Raw genomic sequence first — 15,713 nt, 5'->3', positions numbered from 1 at the left:
GGTCCAAGACGGAATCCGGTACAGGGATTTAAAAATTTACTTTTACTAATAAATTGCTATCGTTTGGCACACACTCCAAGACTGAAATTATATAAGATTTATTTTCTTGTTAAAAAGAATGAAATTAAATGAAATTTTCCCATAACGTACATAGAAGTAAGCTTGTAACGATTTCTACTACCACTATCAAGTCTCTAAAGGACGAGGCTACTAAATAAACCGGCTCTGCTCGTCGTTGGGGTGTGTTCTTGTCCTTTAGAAGACCTGATCGAAACTCGCTACAATGAACTTTACTTTAGGTAGCTCTCAAAAATTATAGTGGTATTTTAGGAAAATAACATAAAAGGGAACATTGTTGATAATGGTTGGGAATAGGTTAAGTTGTTGATTCCATTCCCTCTATTTCCGACTCTCCCTAATGGTAAAATCAAATTTTCAATACCATCCCAAAAGATACTTTACACTACCTACAGGACTTCACCATTCGTAAATAATTACAATAAATAAAAGTTTAGATCTTCATTTTATTAATATCAAAAGTAAGATTGATATATTTATTTAATGGCATTTCATAATATATTAAGTAACAAAATCAACAAAATTATAAAAAAATTTAAGATTAATTGAATAGAATTTAATAAATTATATGTGGTCACTCTTATTTATTTTACAAAATTATCAATCATTCCATTAATTATTTAGGAAATCTGATTAATTCTAAATGGTGTTATTTTGTGTTATTAATGTAAAAAGCATGAATATCACTATTTAGTAGCATCCGACCGAATGTTCGGGTACGGGTTCGGAGTTCAGTAAAAAGTGAGGTTCGACCAATGTTCGGTGTTCGGCGAAATTTTGACCGAACACCGTACGCCGAACTTTTTATAAAATGTTTATTTATCATATTTTTACATCATCAAAAAGTTTTAAAAATGCTAAAAATTTGTTAACAGAAGTTATCATACATCCTGGCTGTACAATAAATTTCCGATTTCATAGGTACAAAACGCCTTTTTAACTGTCCATTTTTTCGGCTGATTTGAAAAAACAGTTAACCAGAAAGTGATTAAAAAGCTAAGAAAAATGAAAGATTTAATTTGAATTATCTAGTTTCGACTATAAATCTTTGATCTCATTTGTAAAATTTGTTCTTAAACGATCCACAGTGGTATAGGAAAAAAAAGAGGGAAATAATTCGGTAACTTCTAAACGGTTAATCCGATTTTAATGAAATTTGGTATGCACAAAAAGGAGGTGTTGTCGAGTTTAGGTTTTGAATTTGGACCTTATAGGCCAACCAGGGGCCCGGCGGGGGGTCCTCAAATTAGGACACCTCGGCTATGTTAAATTTTTAAAACGATCTTATTTCTTCATTTGAGTTCCGATTTAAAAAAAATTTCGTATATAGAATCTTCTCATCGAGCACTATAAAAAATGTCGTCGTAGCAGTAAATTATCTCTTATAGTTTAGGAGATATTCGCATTTGAAAATTAAAATTTTAAAATTTTTACCGTCCTTACTTTAGTTTTTTGATAATAGCGGGTCCAAATATTCCCGATTTTCGCCATCTTTTTTTATTCGCTTAACAACAAGTCTATATATCAAGCAGTGAAAGAATTATGTAAAAATCATGACTGAGTCCAAAGTTATAGGCATTTTAATTTAAAAAATTAAAAAAAGGCGATTTTTTGCCATTTTTTGGGAAAAAAAGTATCTTTTTCTTTTTAAGTTATCTAAAAAGTTTCTAAGAAGATGTATATAGAATTTATACTTTTTGAAAAGCTGACTTTACATAAAATACGATAAATGAAACAAAACCTAAAAATTTTTGATACCGAGGGGACCAGATCCATCCAAAAAAACCCTATTTTTTATATAAAATTCAATTTTGAGCAAAAATTCTCAAATCGCATAGTCGATATCAAATTATAGTGACCTGTTTTATATGACCCAATATGTTCTTAATCATTTTGTAACGGGTTTCGATAACCCCGCCCCTGGTATGGATATAATAGGCAAAAAACCAAAAAATCCCATTTTTGGGATTTTTTAAAACTTTTTTGGGAATTCCGGGATTTCTAATAAGAAAATTCGAAATTTTTATTTAATTTTGGATTTTGAGTAAAAAATCTACCTAACTGTAAAATTTCATCAAAAAATATTCATAAATAAAATTTTTATTGCAATTTGAAAAATTTGTATCTTCGCAAAAACTGAATAAAAAACATTTTTTAATTTTTTTAAAAAAGTATTCCGCGAATTTTTTAATTTTCAAAAATTATATACAGTTTTGAAAAATAGACAAAATTACCTTTCCATTGATATATAACATGCCTACCTAATGTTTTTTAAGTGACAAATTAATTAGGGAAAACTCAACATCTTTTAGAGAATTTACCTAGTACTATTATTTTCATCCATACATTTGTTAGGCATGTTTTACTACCTAAATTTTTATGAATTTTTACAGCCACTTTTTACGATTAATCTTTTATTCTTTATCCCTAAAAAAAATTAACAAGTATTTATTTTATATAAAAATAGTCTTTATTTATTTTTTTTTATAAATTAATATAATTTTGTAAAATAATCGGTATCACAGTAGTCCATATCTAAAAGATAAAGTAAATCTTTAAATTCATGAATATTTTCAAATGCTAACGTTTTGTAGCAAATCCAACGTTTTCTTATAGTAGATAAAACAGGATCAGAAGATAGAATCAGATTATTAAAAATATCTTCATTTTGAGACTGCCTAGAACACTTCCTTGAGCTAAACTGATGAATATGCTTAAAGTCTCTATTCCTCGATTCTTGGGGTTCTTCTGTAAGCTCTCCTAAAGGCAGAATATTATGTTCTATGATGACCTTTCCATGACATAATATCTTGTGAACTGTAGGTGTCATTTCTTTCCAGGGATATAATTCCAAAAGTAATTTAGAAACTTTTGTAGAATACTCTCCAAATTTTGTTGCGTTCACTTTATGCTTGCTATTTATCGCCATTAGAATAATATTGACCTTTTGCAGTAAATCCATACTAATTCCGGTTATTTCGGAAGTAGTTTCAAAATGTTTAAAAAAACGTCTAGCGGTATTACCATCGTTTGTGCTTCCATATCCTGTGAGTGGTTTATCAATATTTAATCCCATCCGCTTTTTAAATTCCTCTTGAATTCTTCGTTTCTCACTGGCTCTCATTTCCATTAACTCCTTATTGTTATTTGCACTTTTGTTTGCATTTTCCGGTATGCTTCTGTACTTTAAATCATATGCTAAATGTAGAAAATGTTCCAGAAATCGTATGCGAGCATGTAGGGGGATATTCCAAATTGTAATGTTTCCTCATTTATTGATCTTTGCTTGGAAATATTCGAAAATTCTGATTTTTTATCACCACATATGTAGCAGTACCAAGTAGATGATGTTCCTGTAATGGCATTTCCAACTTTCCCATCAATCATTGTAAGTTTTAAATCATAGGACATGTTAAACGAATAATTTTCTATTTCGATTGTTATAGGTTCCAAGTTTTTAATTTCTGCTTCAATACGATTTATCAAATCTTGCGTTGTTGTTTTGGATTCCTTTATATACTCAAAGCTTATTGGCCTACAAAAAGCTTTGGATCCTGGAGTCGAATTCTTCCAAATATCATCGAAACTGTCAGCATACTTTCGAATTCTTAATGGAACTAGCGATGCCATAAATACACTTTTATACTCGGAAGATGATTCACTTGTGTTGATTTGTTTATATTCCGAGAGTGCTGATAATCCATCACATCCCCACTTACAAATGAGTTGAAGATCACAAGAATTTATTTTTTTTAGTTGGTCTGAAGAAAAGTCAGAAGCAATCCTTAAAGCAGTATTTTCGAGTAGAGCGCCGAGTCCAATAACAGCCTTCCGATCAGTTATTTCAATAGGAGGTGGTATAATGCTTTTCTTCTTTTCATTTATTTTGTCATATGATGGTAAAACATCCACTCCTTTTTCAGATAGCGCCTTTCTTAACGTTATGTAGTTATCACGACTTAATTCCAGCTGCAACATAAGCGCAATAGCTTCTTCCTCAGTGAACGTTGTATCAGATGATGGTGTGGGTATACTCTTTACAATTCTTTTCAGTCGTCTTGGTGATGCGGTTGGAAGAATATTTGCAATTTTTATGGCATCCAAAGGCTGTTTTTCTTTTCTTAACATTGCTTTAAAAGTGTCCGAAACTTCTTCGTTAGATAAGGTTTCTAGTGAAGTTGATAACCTTTTCCTCTTAGATTTTGAGCTCAAATCCTCATACTGCTTACAGGGAGCACCAACAGTTGATACGCAAATAGCAACTTCTACACATTCATCCAGCCAATCAGAAAATTTCGATCGAAATTTAGCAATGGAATACCGAACACTCTTCAGTTTTATATCAACTGATTTTATAAAATTTTCAATTTTACATATATCAGTTTTATCCACTTTATTTTTATGTGCAGTTTCAAAGGAGCTGAAGAGTGTTCAAATAAAATGGAGCACAAATCATTTTTTTTTAGTACGATCGCCATGGTTAGAAAATTACAAATAATTACAAACAGATATAAACCTGTCTTATATATTAATTACAGGTACTTAAATTAAATTATTTTTTAAAGGGTTATGATATTCTACCTAATATGTCTAACGTATCCTTATGTAATGAATTTTTCCTCAATAGGTCACTTTAATAAGCTACCTATTAAAGTGACCTATAGGGGTAAAAATCATTACAGTTTAAAAAATAATACCTGAAAATTTTTTAATATATGTAACAAATTTAAGAGTTAACGTTATGGATGAAAATAATAGTGCTAGGTAAATTTTCTAAAAGATGTTGAGTTTTCCCTAATTAATTTGTCACTTAAAAAACATTAGGTAGGCATAGTATTATATATCAATGGAAAGGTAATTTTGTCTATTTTTCAAAACTGTATATAATTTTTGAAAATTAAAAAATTCGCGGAATACTTTTTTAAAAAAAATTAAAAAATGTTTTTTATTCAGTTTTTGCGAAGATACAAATTTTTCAAATTGCAATAAAAATTTTATTTATGAATATTTTTTGATGAAATTTTACAGTTAGGTAGATTTTTTTACTCAAAATCTAAAATTAAATAAAAAGTTCGAATTTTCTTATTAGAAATCCCGGAATTCCCAAAAAAGTTTTAAAAAATCCCAAAAATGGGATTTTTTGGTTTTTTGCCTATTATATCCATACCAGGGGCGGGGTTATCGAAACCCGTTACAAAATGATTAAGAACATATTGGGTCATATAAAACAGGTCACTATAATTTGATATCGACTATGCGATTTGAGAATTTTTGCTCAAAATTGAATTTTCTATAAAAAAATAGGGTTTTTTGGATGGACCTGGTCCCCTCGGTATCAACAATTTTTAGGTTTTGTTTCATTTATCGTATTTTATGTAAAGTCAGCTTTTCAAAAAGTATAAATTCTATATACATCTTCTTAGAAACTTTTTAGATAACTTAAAAAGAAAAAGATACTTTTTTCCCAAAAAAATGGCAAAAAATCGCCTTTTTTTAATTTTTTAAATTAAAATGCCTATAACTTTGGACTCAGTCATGATTTTTACATAATTCTTTCAGTGCTTGATATATAAACTTGTTGTTAAGCGAATAAAAAAAATAAATGGCGAAAATCGGGAATATTTGGACCCGCTATTATCAAAAAACTAAAGTAAGAACGGTAAAAATTTTAAAATTTTAATTTTCAAATGCGAATATCTCCTAAACTATAAGAGATAATTTACTGCTACGACGACATTTTTTATAGTGCTCGATGAGGAGATTCTATATACGAAATTTTTTTTAAATCGGAACTCAAATGAAGAAATAGGATCGTTTTAAAAATTTAACATAGCCGAGGTGTCCTAATTTGAGGACCCCCCGCCGGGCCCCTGGTTGGCCTATAAGGTCCAAATTCAAAACCTAAACTCGACAACACCTCCTCTTTGTGCATACCAAATTTCATTAAAATCGGATTAACCGTTTAGAAGTTACCGAATTATTTCCCTCTTTTTTTTTCCTATACCACTGTGCGATCTAGACATTTCAGTCAGTCAGTCTCTTAAAAGAACGATAGGACCTAAATTGTTATTGCAGATTGATTGGTATTCAAAATAGTCAAAATCAGTTTACATTTCGACATGACCTCTAAATAAGGTTCGCTTTAGAAAATGACTAACATTCATAACAGTCTTAAAAATACTAGTATTTTTATGAACTTATACTTAAATTTTTTTATGTACCAAAATTTCATATAAATCGTTGTGTTAAGTATTGTAAGTATATTATCTTTATATTATATATATTTTTTATTTTTTTAGAAACTGTAATTTTACTGATTCTATAAAATTTATTTTGATTTCGATACACATTTAAAACGAAATTTTGACAGCCTTGGATCATAATATGATAATGTATAACAATATTATGATAAATACATAAATATCATGAAACAATATTTTATCGGTATTTAATTATAATATGATATTTTAAAATTGTTACAATAACGATAATATGTTTATACTACAATCATAACTTTAACCACAATCATGTTTTTCTCTGCGTGCTCTTACAGAGAATTATATCATTGTCAATGAATCGTTTAAAAACCAAAAATAAAGATATTAAGATATATGCATTTCACAAAAATAGTTTGTTTTAGAAATTTATCACTCTCTGAGATTCGGAATTAGTTGATAATTGGCCCAATTGCTAATTAAAGACCATATTCAAAAAATCATTCAGATGTTCATATTTTTAAATGTTTTAAATTTATTACTTTATTATATTCTGATGTGATAATTTTATACAAAGAAATGGTCACCATAAGAAAGACAATGAATTATCCCCTTCTAAATATGTGGGGTTTAATAATAACACACAACAATTGTTTACAAACACAATGCTAAGTTTCAAATGGTCACAGATTTTCTTGGAAAAGAGTAGATCCTCAGAAAGTATATTAAGGAATTGACTTATTAAATATACAGTATGGCCAATTGAATGCTTTAAAAAGTTTTCTCTTTATACAACACAACCTAAAGAAAATAAAACCAAATTCAAACAAAACGTCTATAAAACCATTAAAATTTTGTCCTTACCAGAATCCTTAGATGATTTTCCTACAACCAACAGATATGAGTGTTCCTTCCTAATCACATACTATCCTTATAAAAATTCCACAATAAGCTGACAAAATTTACGATATTAAACGTTTAAACGAACTGTGCTCAACAATTTTCCAAAAATTTTAAATTTTCAAAAATATTTATTCTAACAAATTTCAAGCCAACTTTGTTAAATTAAAATTAGTAAATTAAGTAAAACAAAAAACTATATAAAAAAACACAAAACACTCAAATAATTTCGCTAGTAACTGTGCTCCAAAAATCGACACCACATGCTGCCGCTAGCCGGGTAAAAACATGATCCGGTTAACCGAAAAACCGGGTTATTTCGGTTTTTTATGAACCGGTTTTTAGACAACATCGATTTCCGGTTAACCAGGTTATCCGGTTTTTATGTCTCGGTTAACCGGTTTCAAAAAATCTTAAGTACAAAAATTTATGTTTTTTTACAAAAAAAATACATTTTTAAAAATTTTGTATACGAAATTTGAAATATTATTCTCCGTTCGTGTTAAACCAAAGGTTAGGATGTTAAAAATATTTATTGTTTTTTTTATCGAAATTTGTGTCAAAATTGTCGTAATTTTTAGGTTATACAGAATAATAAATAGCTTAGGTTATGTTATACATAACAATAGTTTGGTCCATTTCAGAAATTATTAATTTGTTTTGGAGTTTTTATGGCAAAAGTTAATAATATTTAAGAATATGCATTTTTTCATATTAATTTTTTTAAAGGAAATCTAGGAGCCTTGACTTAAAATATTTCCAATTTAATTTAATTTATTTTTTTCTTTTTGTTAAAAATGTTTAAAAATTTCTTTGGAAATTTTTTTATTCCTTTACGATTTTTAGATTGAAATGTTCGCAAAATTTGACGGATTTTATGAAGAAGACGTTTTGTTATGTTTGCTCATGTTTTGTTGCTAAAGATTTTGTTTTTCAAGAATTCAATTTTTATTTTTTTATTTGTACAATATTTGCTAATATAGAATTACTATCTACTAAATACGGAAACATATTAGTAGATAAAGGACTTATTTTGCAATTTTTCATTAATATCGTAGAAAAAAAGTAAAAATTCAAAAACATTTCCGTCATGTACATATTCATATATTCATATTTAAAAATACGAGTATAGTAATGGGATTCGACACACAAAAGTTTCAATGAAGCCAAAATCTCTCTATTAAACTTTATGTGGATCGGTATATAATTGACCCTACTGGCTTAAAAATATAGAATACAGAAATGCAATGAAATTCGACACACATAATACTTTTACGGGTTAATGTATTGTCCATAAGAAAATTATTTTAACGATCATTGCTAACTTAAAAATGAGTGAACAATTTTGAAATTATATATAAAAAACATTTATAGGAACGTAAATAATAGAACCGAATTTCACTCGAAAGTGTCAGGAAGTTATATTCGTTGTAAAGATGTTTTGTATGAACCAATATTGGTCTAAAAAATTTTATAAAAAACCGGTCAATTATGATGTGTAATATCACCCTGATGTTTATGGGGGAGCATACCTTTTAAGGCTTGCTGTTTGATGGTGGGTATATGAGTATCGGCAGAGCCGAATATAACAATCTCACTTGTTTATAATATGGTCAGTATATTATTGGTTTGATCCACCGACCATTTCTAAAAAAAATTGGGTTAAGAGTGGATTGTATATTATTTGGACATCCTCTTTCCGATTCCTGAACCCATTTTTCAACATTTGATACGATTTTCGAGATATCGGGTGTTAACTTTGGTCTATATCCACAATTTTAAGACTAAATAAATATTTGTTCAATTCACAATCAAGTTGTATATTGTATCTACTAAAGTGTAGTAACAGTGATTGTGAACAGATTTTTGTAGCAAGTCATAAGTCAAAACAATGTCAAAAGATAAAAAAATCAAATAATATTAAACTAATTAAGCGAGCAAAATAAACCAAATTAATTTCTTTTTATTTAAAATTCTATTATTTTCATTATTTCACATTTTAAACTAATAAATGAACAGTTTTTAATAAAATTTTATCTTTGTTTTGGTAAACAGCTGTTTGTTTGAAATTTCTGTGTTACCACTTTATCGTTTTTTATGCCAAAATCGATTGAATTTTTTATTTATATGCTGAAATAAACAATTGACAACACTGAATTTTCTTACGACATTCGAAAAACATATGAAAAATTGTCGTAAGAGTTGTATAGAACTTTTGCATAGAAAATACCAACAACATTGTTATGACTATTGTAGCAGCTGCTGACATACAATGCTACAACATCGATTTTGAATTGAACAATTGTTTTGCTCCACTTCCCAGTATTTGGCGTATATATCACAATTTTCATACAAAAATTGAAAACAAATTAGTCACTATTGTTTTGTTTCACTGCCATAACAAAAGCGTAGATCAGAGCACACTTAACAAGGTGTTTTTAAAACTCTTGTTTACATTGTTTGTATATGGATTTTGACAGATTTTTTACACTGATTGTTATTTTTCAGTATACACAATTTGACAGTTTTTGTATACATATAAAATATGTGCTGGTCTGGTAACATATTCTTACAAATTTAGTGAAAATTTCGCACATAAACAACAACAATTCATAAATAATTTGAGTGCCGAAGTAAAAAATTCAATTTTCATCACCAGCTCCGTTTTTTTCCGAAGAAATTATTAATTAAGTGGTATTTAATTGTTTGTCTGACATTTTGTTATAGTTCCATGCCATTAGGATGTTTGATGAATATTTACTACTTATAAAGTGGTCTCCGGTAGGTTAGTGGTAAGTTTTCTAATCTGGTAGACCGGAGGTGGTGGGTTCGATTACCACCCGTGGCACTGGTTAAGGAGCGCACAACAGGTCCGATAGAGGCCTAGGTGTATTTCTTCGGTTTTGATGTGTATACATCCTCTTTTCAAACTAACTAACTAACTAACTACTACTTATAAAACACCATCAGAATGTTCATCCAACATAGCAGATTGCGAATGTATGTATGTATGTGATATACAGGGAAACCGAAAACATGCTCTAAAAAAAGTGTTTTAAGCGCTTTAAATATGCCGTAAAAAACTCAAAATATGCTCTTAAAATTTAAAATATATGCTCCAAAAATAAATTTTTTTATTATTTTTTAACATTGAAAAGCTCAAAAAGACTGAAATTGTAATGAAATAATAAATGTTTAATGTCATATTCTATATCCTACAACATTTTTTTATAAATGTTTCATCTCATAGTTTGAAGAACTAGTATAATAGAATTCCGTTTTACGTTCAGATAACCAATAAATAACATGAAACCATTTGGTCCCCAAAAAACATATGTTTTATGTCCGATTTAAAATATAATACTTTATTGAATATAAAACTATAACATAACGAATTTTTTTTTTTTTTCCAAATTGTAAAATAGGCTAAAAAATTAAAAAAAAATATAAAAAAATAGAATTTTATTTTTTTTAAATAAAGTTTTGAAAAAAAAAAAAATTAAAAATGTATAAAAACGAAAAAAGGCGAAAACATCAAAATATGCACTAAAAGAGTAAAATATGCTCTAAAAACTCGAAAATATGCCTTAAATATGCTAAAAAGTCAAATCATGCAAAATTATGCTCTTATGGGTAAAATATGCAAAAATATGCTCTAACAAATCGATGCCAAAATTCTCAAATTGGTCTGAAACGTGTAAATATCTTATCCATGAGTCCATACGACGCACCACAAAAAACATGCATTTGCATATTTTGGTTTCCCTGGTGATATAGAAATAGGTAACTAATATTTTTAGAATTTTGGAATACTTATCGAAGGATATTATTCTTTTTGGCTTACAGTGCCATCAAATTCTAAAAAAGTACAAAATTTTCTATGGAAATAACTATTTACTATAGCTGTGAACTCTGCATCCAGAAAAATTTAAAAAATCTTGGGACAACGGTATATGGGATATATACATACGTGAAAGAGATATAGACCATTTGGTTGAAACATTTTGGTTACTATAAAACGTTTTTATTTCTAAGCTAGGTTTGACTATTTAAACTGAATTCTGGGCAGACACTTATGTATGTATATGGGTACCACTAAACAAATAAGTGGTAGTGAAACTTTTTCCACTAACACTTACCATTAGTGGTTGTAAAAATTTCATTTTCATTCTTTCCGATATACCTCGTAAGTAAAATTCTTTCTACAGCGCCTTTCTGACTGGAATACAAGTGTATCCAGAAGTATCTGCAACAACTTTCTAGTTTACATACATGTGGATTAATAATTATCTAAATATATGTATATTAAAGGAGGAAATACACAACATGCGTTTTAGGCTTTTAAAACTTTTCGCGCTTTATAAGCTGCAAGTAACACACCACACGTCATTTGGATCTTTTTTAAGGTTTTTAACACTATTGCTGTTTAAAAAAACAAAATTTAAGTTTTTGTTTAAATTTTTAATATTTTTTTTTTTCCATTGTCGGTGAAATTATTTCATACTAGCTAATACCCGGTGTGCTTCACTACCTCAATCGAATTTTCATGAAAAAAAAATATTTATTTAGTTATTAAATTATGCAATTTTTTTAAAAGTTTATTATAACTTCAATACTTTAATGATCTATTTATTTCTTACTTGCTTATATTTAATATATACTTTTATTCTTAAAAAAATAATAATAATGCCTTGGATACACAATATTTTTTGTTTTACCCTCTAATATAAATAAAAAACCCGCAAATGTTCATTCATCGCCAATTTCTATCTATCTATGATAAATTTGAATTATCTAACAGTTTTTAAGATATACAAAATTTTTTATTTAATTCATATATGTGGTGCCTAGCTCCCCATTGAAAGTACGGCCGTGATTCTCTAAATGTTTACATGAAAGTCCAAATTCTTCATGTAAAGTTTGAAAAATCTAGTCCTTATAGTTTCTTAGTTATACGTTATTTAATTCATGTAGGGGGCTTCAAGCTCCCCAGATGAAAGTCCGCCCTTTTTCCTCCAAAATGTTCAGATCAATATTAAAGTAACTTGTGCAATATTTGAAGAATCTAGTTCTATTTGTTTTCCAGTTAAACGAAATTTTGTATTTAATTTAAGTTATTCGTGTAAAATTCGTAAAAAATATGAAAATTGTTTCAGCCGTTTAGTAGTATAACGTTCAAACACACAATCAGTTTTAAGCAGAAAAGTACAGTTTTGCCCGTTTTTCGCAATTTAAAATATATTCGCAATTGAATTTTATTAATAAAAGTACTATTATTGATAAAAGTACTATTTTTTCAAGTTTTTACCATTTTTACCCATTCCAATCCAATTTTCAAAAAATATTAGTGTTTATTATTAGTTCTGATATCCTTTCTGTATTGGAATTGAAATATAGAAATTTACTTTTTCTGATTGGGAACAAAACAAACAGTAAAGGCTTATTTCAATGAAAATCTGTATTAAATGTGAATATCACTCCAACCTTAATTTCTCCAAAGGCACAATATATGCACCCTACTTAATAAACATCCCCGAAAGTGAAATTATTCAAGAATTGAAATCTCAAGTTGTAATATATACAAATATCAAAGAAAAAATTCCGAAGGTTCCATCTATACTTTTAACTTTCGATCGGTATTCCACCCCTGATAAATTGAAAATATCTTGCCATAAAGTCAAAGTAAGTCAACACCACTCCAATCGAAAGCGTTGCAAAAATTGTCAAATGCTTGGCCACACTTATAAATGGTGCAAAAATACACCTAAATGTGTTAATTGTACATTGCTTCCACATATACCAGATGATTGTACGCGAACTTTATGCGTTAACTGTCCCGAATAACAATAAATCATCCATATCACAATTATAACAACTACCAACCGTCTAACCAACAACACTGATAAAACAAAAAATGTAACTGAAAAATCTACTTCAACATAAACAATTTCAACAGATTTAAAACCCTAAAAATCAACAACAAATTTAAAACTAATACATTCTGTATTTCTGCGTTCAATGGCTAAAATACAAACAAACGCAGCAACAAAAACCAACGCTAAAAACACAAAAGAAATACTCAACTTCTCACAAAACAAAAACCTTGATTTACCTAAACAAACAACAACTAATAATATCCCAACTGTAAAGAAGACGAAATTATGTTTCTTGATGAAAAATAATTTTATTTTTGTTTTTGGATTTTCGTTAATGTTTCATCCAGTGGAATATTAACGGCTTTATTAATAACTATCACGAATTGTAACTCATTTTGAAAGACTATAATCCCGATATAATTTCTATTCAAGAAGCCCATATACGAAACATTTACCAAAATTCCTACTACGCTTACTTTCACAATATCAATTCTACTGCCAAACAAGGTGTTGGTATTCTAATTAAAAATTCCCCACAATCTTAATGACCTAGATCCACATACAAACTCTATATCAATCACCATCAATATAGGCATAAAATTTACATTAATTAATACATATGTATATTCATCCACATGTAAATTTCATTAAAATCCTTAACAATTAATATTCATTCTCCAATAATTTTTACTGGCGACTTTAATTCACGAGTCACAGTCATCCTATAATTTCAATTATATTAAAAATGGCTTTATTATGTTAACGTCATCTTTAAATATCGCATATTAAACATTAGTCTGACCAATCCGCCGACAATAATTTTTCTCCAGTTTCCAACGCAAAAAACTTTGTCAGTAAACAGCATATACCTACAACCCTTGCCAATTCAAAACCTTTTCTAATAAAATACAATCTCCTATAAACATAACAGAACTAGAGAACGCCCTACAATCTTCCAAAGGCAAAACACCCGGTGAAGATCGTATTAGTTTTTCATCCAAACAACATTTACTAAACATTCACTATTGGTATCTATCCGTAAGCATGAAAAATTGCAACTGTTATCCCAATTCAAAAACCAAATAAATATTATTTTGTTGTTGACGGCCACATACCTATTTCACTTCTACAACGCATTAGCAAAATACTAGAAAAGATTATTGCAAACGTGCATTTATGATAAACCAAGGCACAGATGACATCCATTATATCTTCAACGCCCAGTCACGTCACTATGCTGTCTACAGACTTCGAAAGAGCTTTTGATAAGATCGGTTTACATGTAATACTGCAACAATTAAGTGATTGGAAAGCTCTTTTATTAAAAGCTTTTTAACTAACCGCAAGTTAAAAGTTAGAATCAAAAATCAACTCATCCACATATCAGCTTCACAACGGCATTCCACAAGGTTCGCCTCTATCAGTAGTTCTCTTTATAATAGCCTTCAACCAACTCAGCTCAATAATATCTAAACAAAAGCATGCAGAATACGCTTTTTACGCTGATGATGCTGTAATATTCACCAAACACAATAACAATAATCTCGTAAAGGAAGCTTTTTTAAATATTTTACAAGAAATCTACAATTGGGTTTTGGTATCTGGAACCAAACTATCAGTTGATAAATGTAAAATTCTTCATATTTGCAGGAAACACAGTTGTAATTTCATTGGCATTACATTTAATAATCTAACTATTAAACATGTAGTCATCTTAAGATTTTGGGAGTAATTATAGAAAAAAAAATTTCCTTCAAAGAGCACCTCCTTCAACAAAATTTTATCTCTAGACTTAATATTATTAAATTTTTAACATCTAAACATTTTAGAATTCATATAACAACAATGTTAAATATTACTCGCTCGATCATACTCTCTAAAATCGACTTTGCTCTTCGTATTTATGGATGTTCTTCTAATTCAAATTATAAAAGTATTACAGCACCTTATCATGCAGCAGTCCCAATAAAGAACATATTAACCGAAGCTGGTATGCCTTTAATTGAAGACCGCATTTTACTACTTACCTACAAACTTAATTCCTAAAATTATGGTATGTCGAAATAAAATTCTATTCCATGAAATAACTAAAAGATGGTTGGTGTGTATATACAATGGCTTTGTCGATAATCACTGCTCCAACTTTACAGCTGAAGCAGTTAGTATGCTTCCCATTATCGATCAAAATCCGTTATTTGTTCTGACAGTCTTTCTTCTCTAATGGCCATAATAAATACACTGTATCAATTTTATATGGATTCCTTCACACGTCGATATTCCAGACAATGAATTTGTTAATATAGCTGCAGCTAAAAATAGACCACTATATACTTTTTTATACCTGTGAACCTTATATATCCATTATAATTATATAAGCTGTAATTGGTAAAGTTATCAACACCCGTACAAAACCATTAATCCTTTGGGTGCCCAAGCAAAATACCCAAAATCTTGCTACAAATACTGCAAATATAATTTCTCGAATGAGAAGTGGTCATACCAAATTAACACATGAACATCTTCTGGATAAATCGTCACCACCGGTTTATTCCACATGCAATATCTAACTCAACATTACACACTTACTTGATAAGTGTCCATGTTTACAGGAACAAACATTTTTGGATCCATGCAACCCACCATT

The 15,713-nt window shown here is 28.9% G+C and overlaps 1 protein-coding gene across 1 annotated transcript in view; it reads left to right on the top strand.

Moving 5' to 3' along the window:
• Positions 1–3,858, top strand: part of LOC111683714 (cullin-associated NEDD8-dissociated protein 1) — a 55,423-nt gene extending 51,565 nt beyond the window's left edge. Inside the window, exon 5 of the mRNA XM_046950238.1 lies at positions 3,835–3,858. Coding sequence (XP_046806194.1) covers positions 3,835–3,843 — 9 coding nt within the window. The 3' untranslated portion in view covers positions 3,844–3,858. The remainder of the gene's footprint in view (positions 1–3,834) is intronic.
• Positions 3,859–15,713: the final 11,855 nt, after the last annotated feature.

Source organism: Lucilia cuprina, chromosome 2 (assembly GCF_022045245.1).
Source record: "Lucilia cuprina isolate Lc7/37 chromosome 2, ASM2204524v1, whole genome shotgun sequence".
Taxonomy (NCBI): domain Eukaryota; kingdom Metazoa; phylum Arthropoda; class Insecta; order Diptera; family Calliphoridae; genus Lucilia; species Lucilia cuprina.
This window is presented reverse-complemented; position numbering and strand designations above follow the sequence as displayed.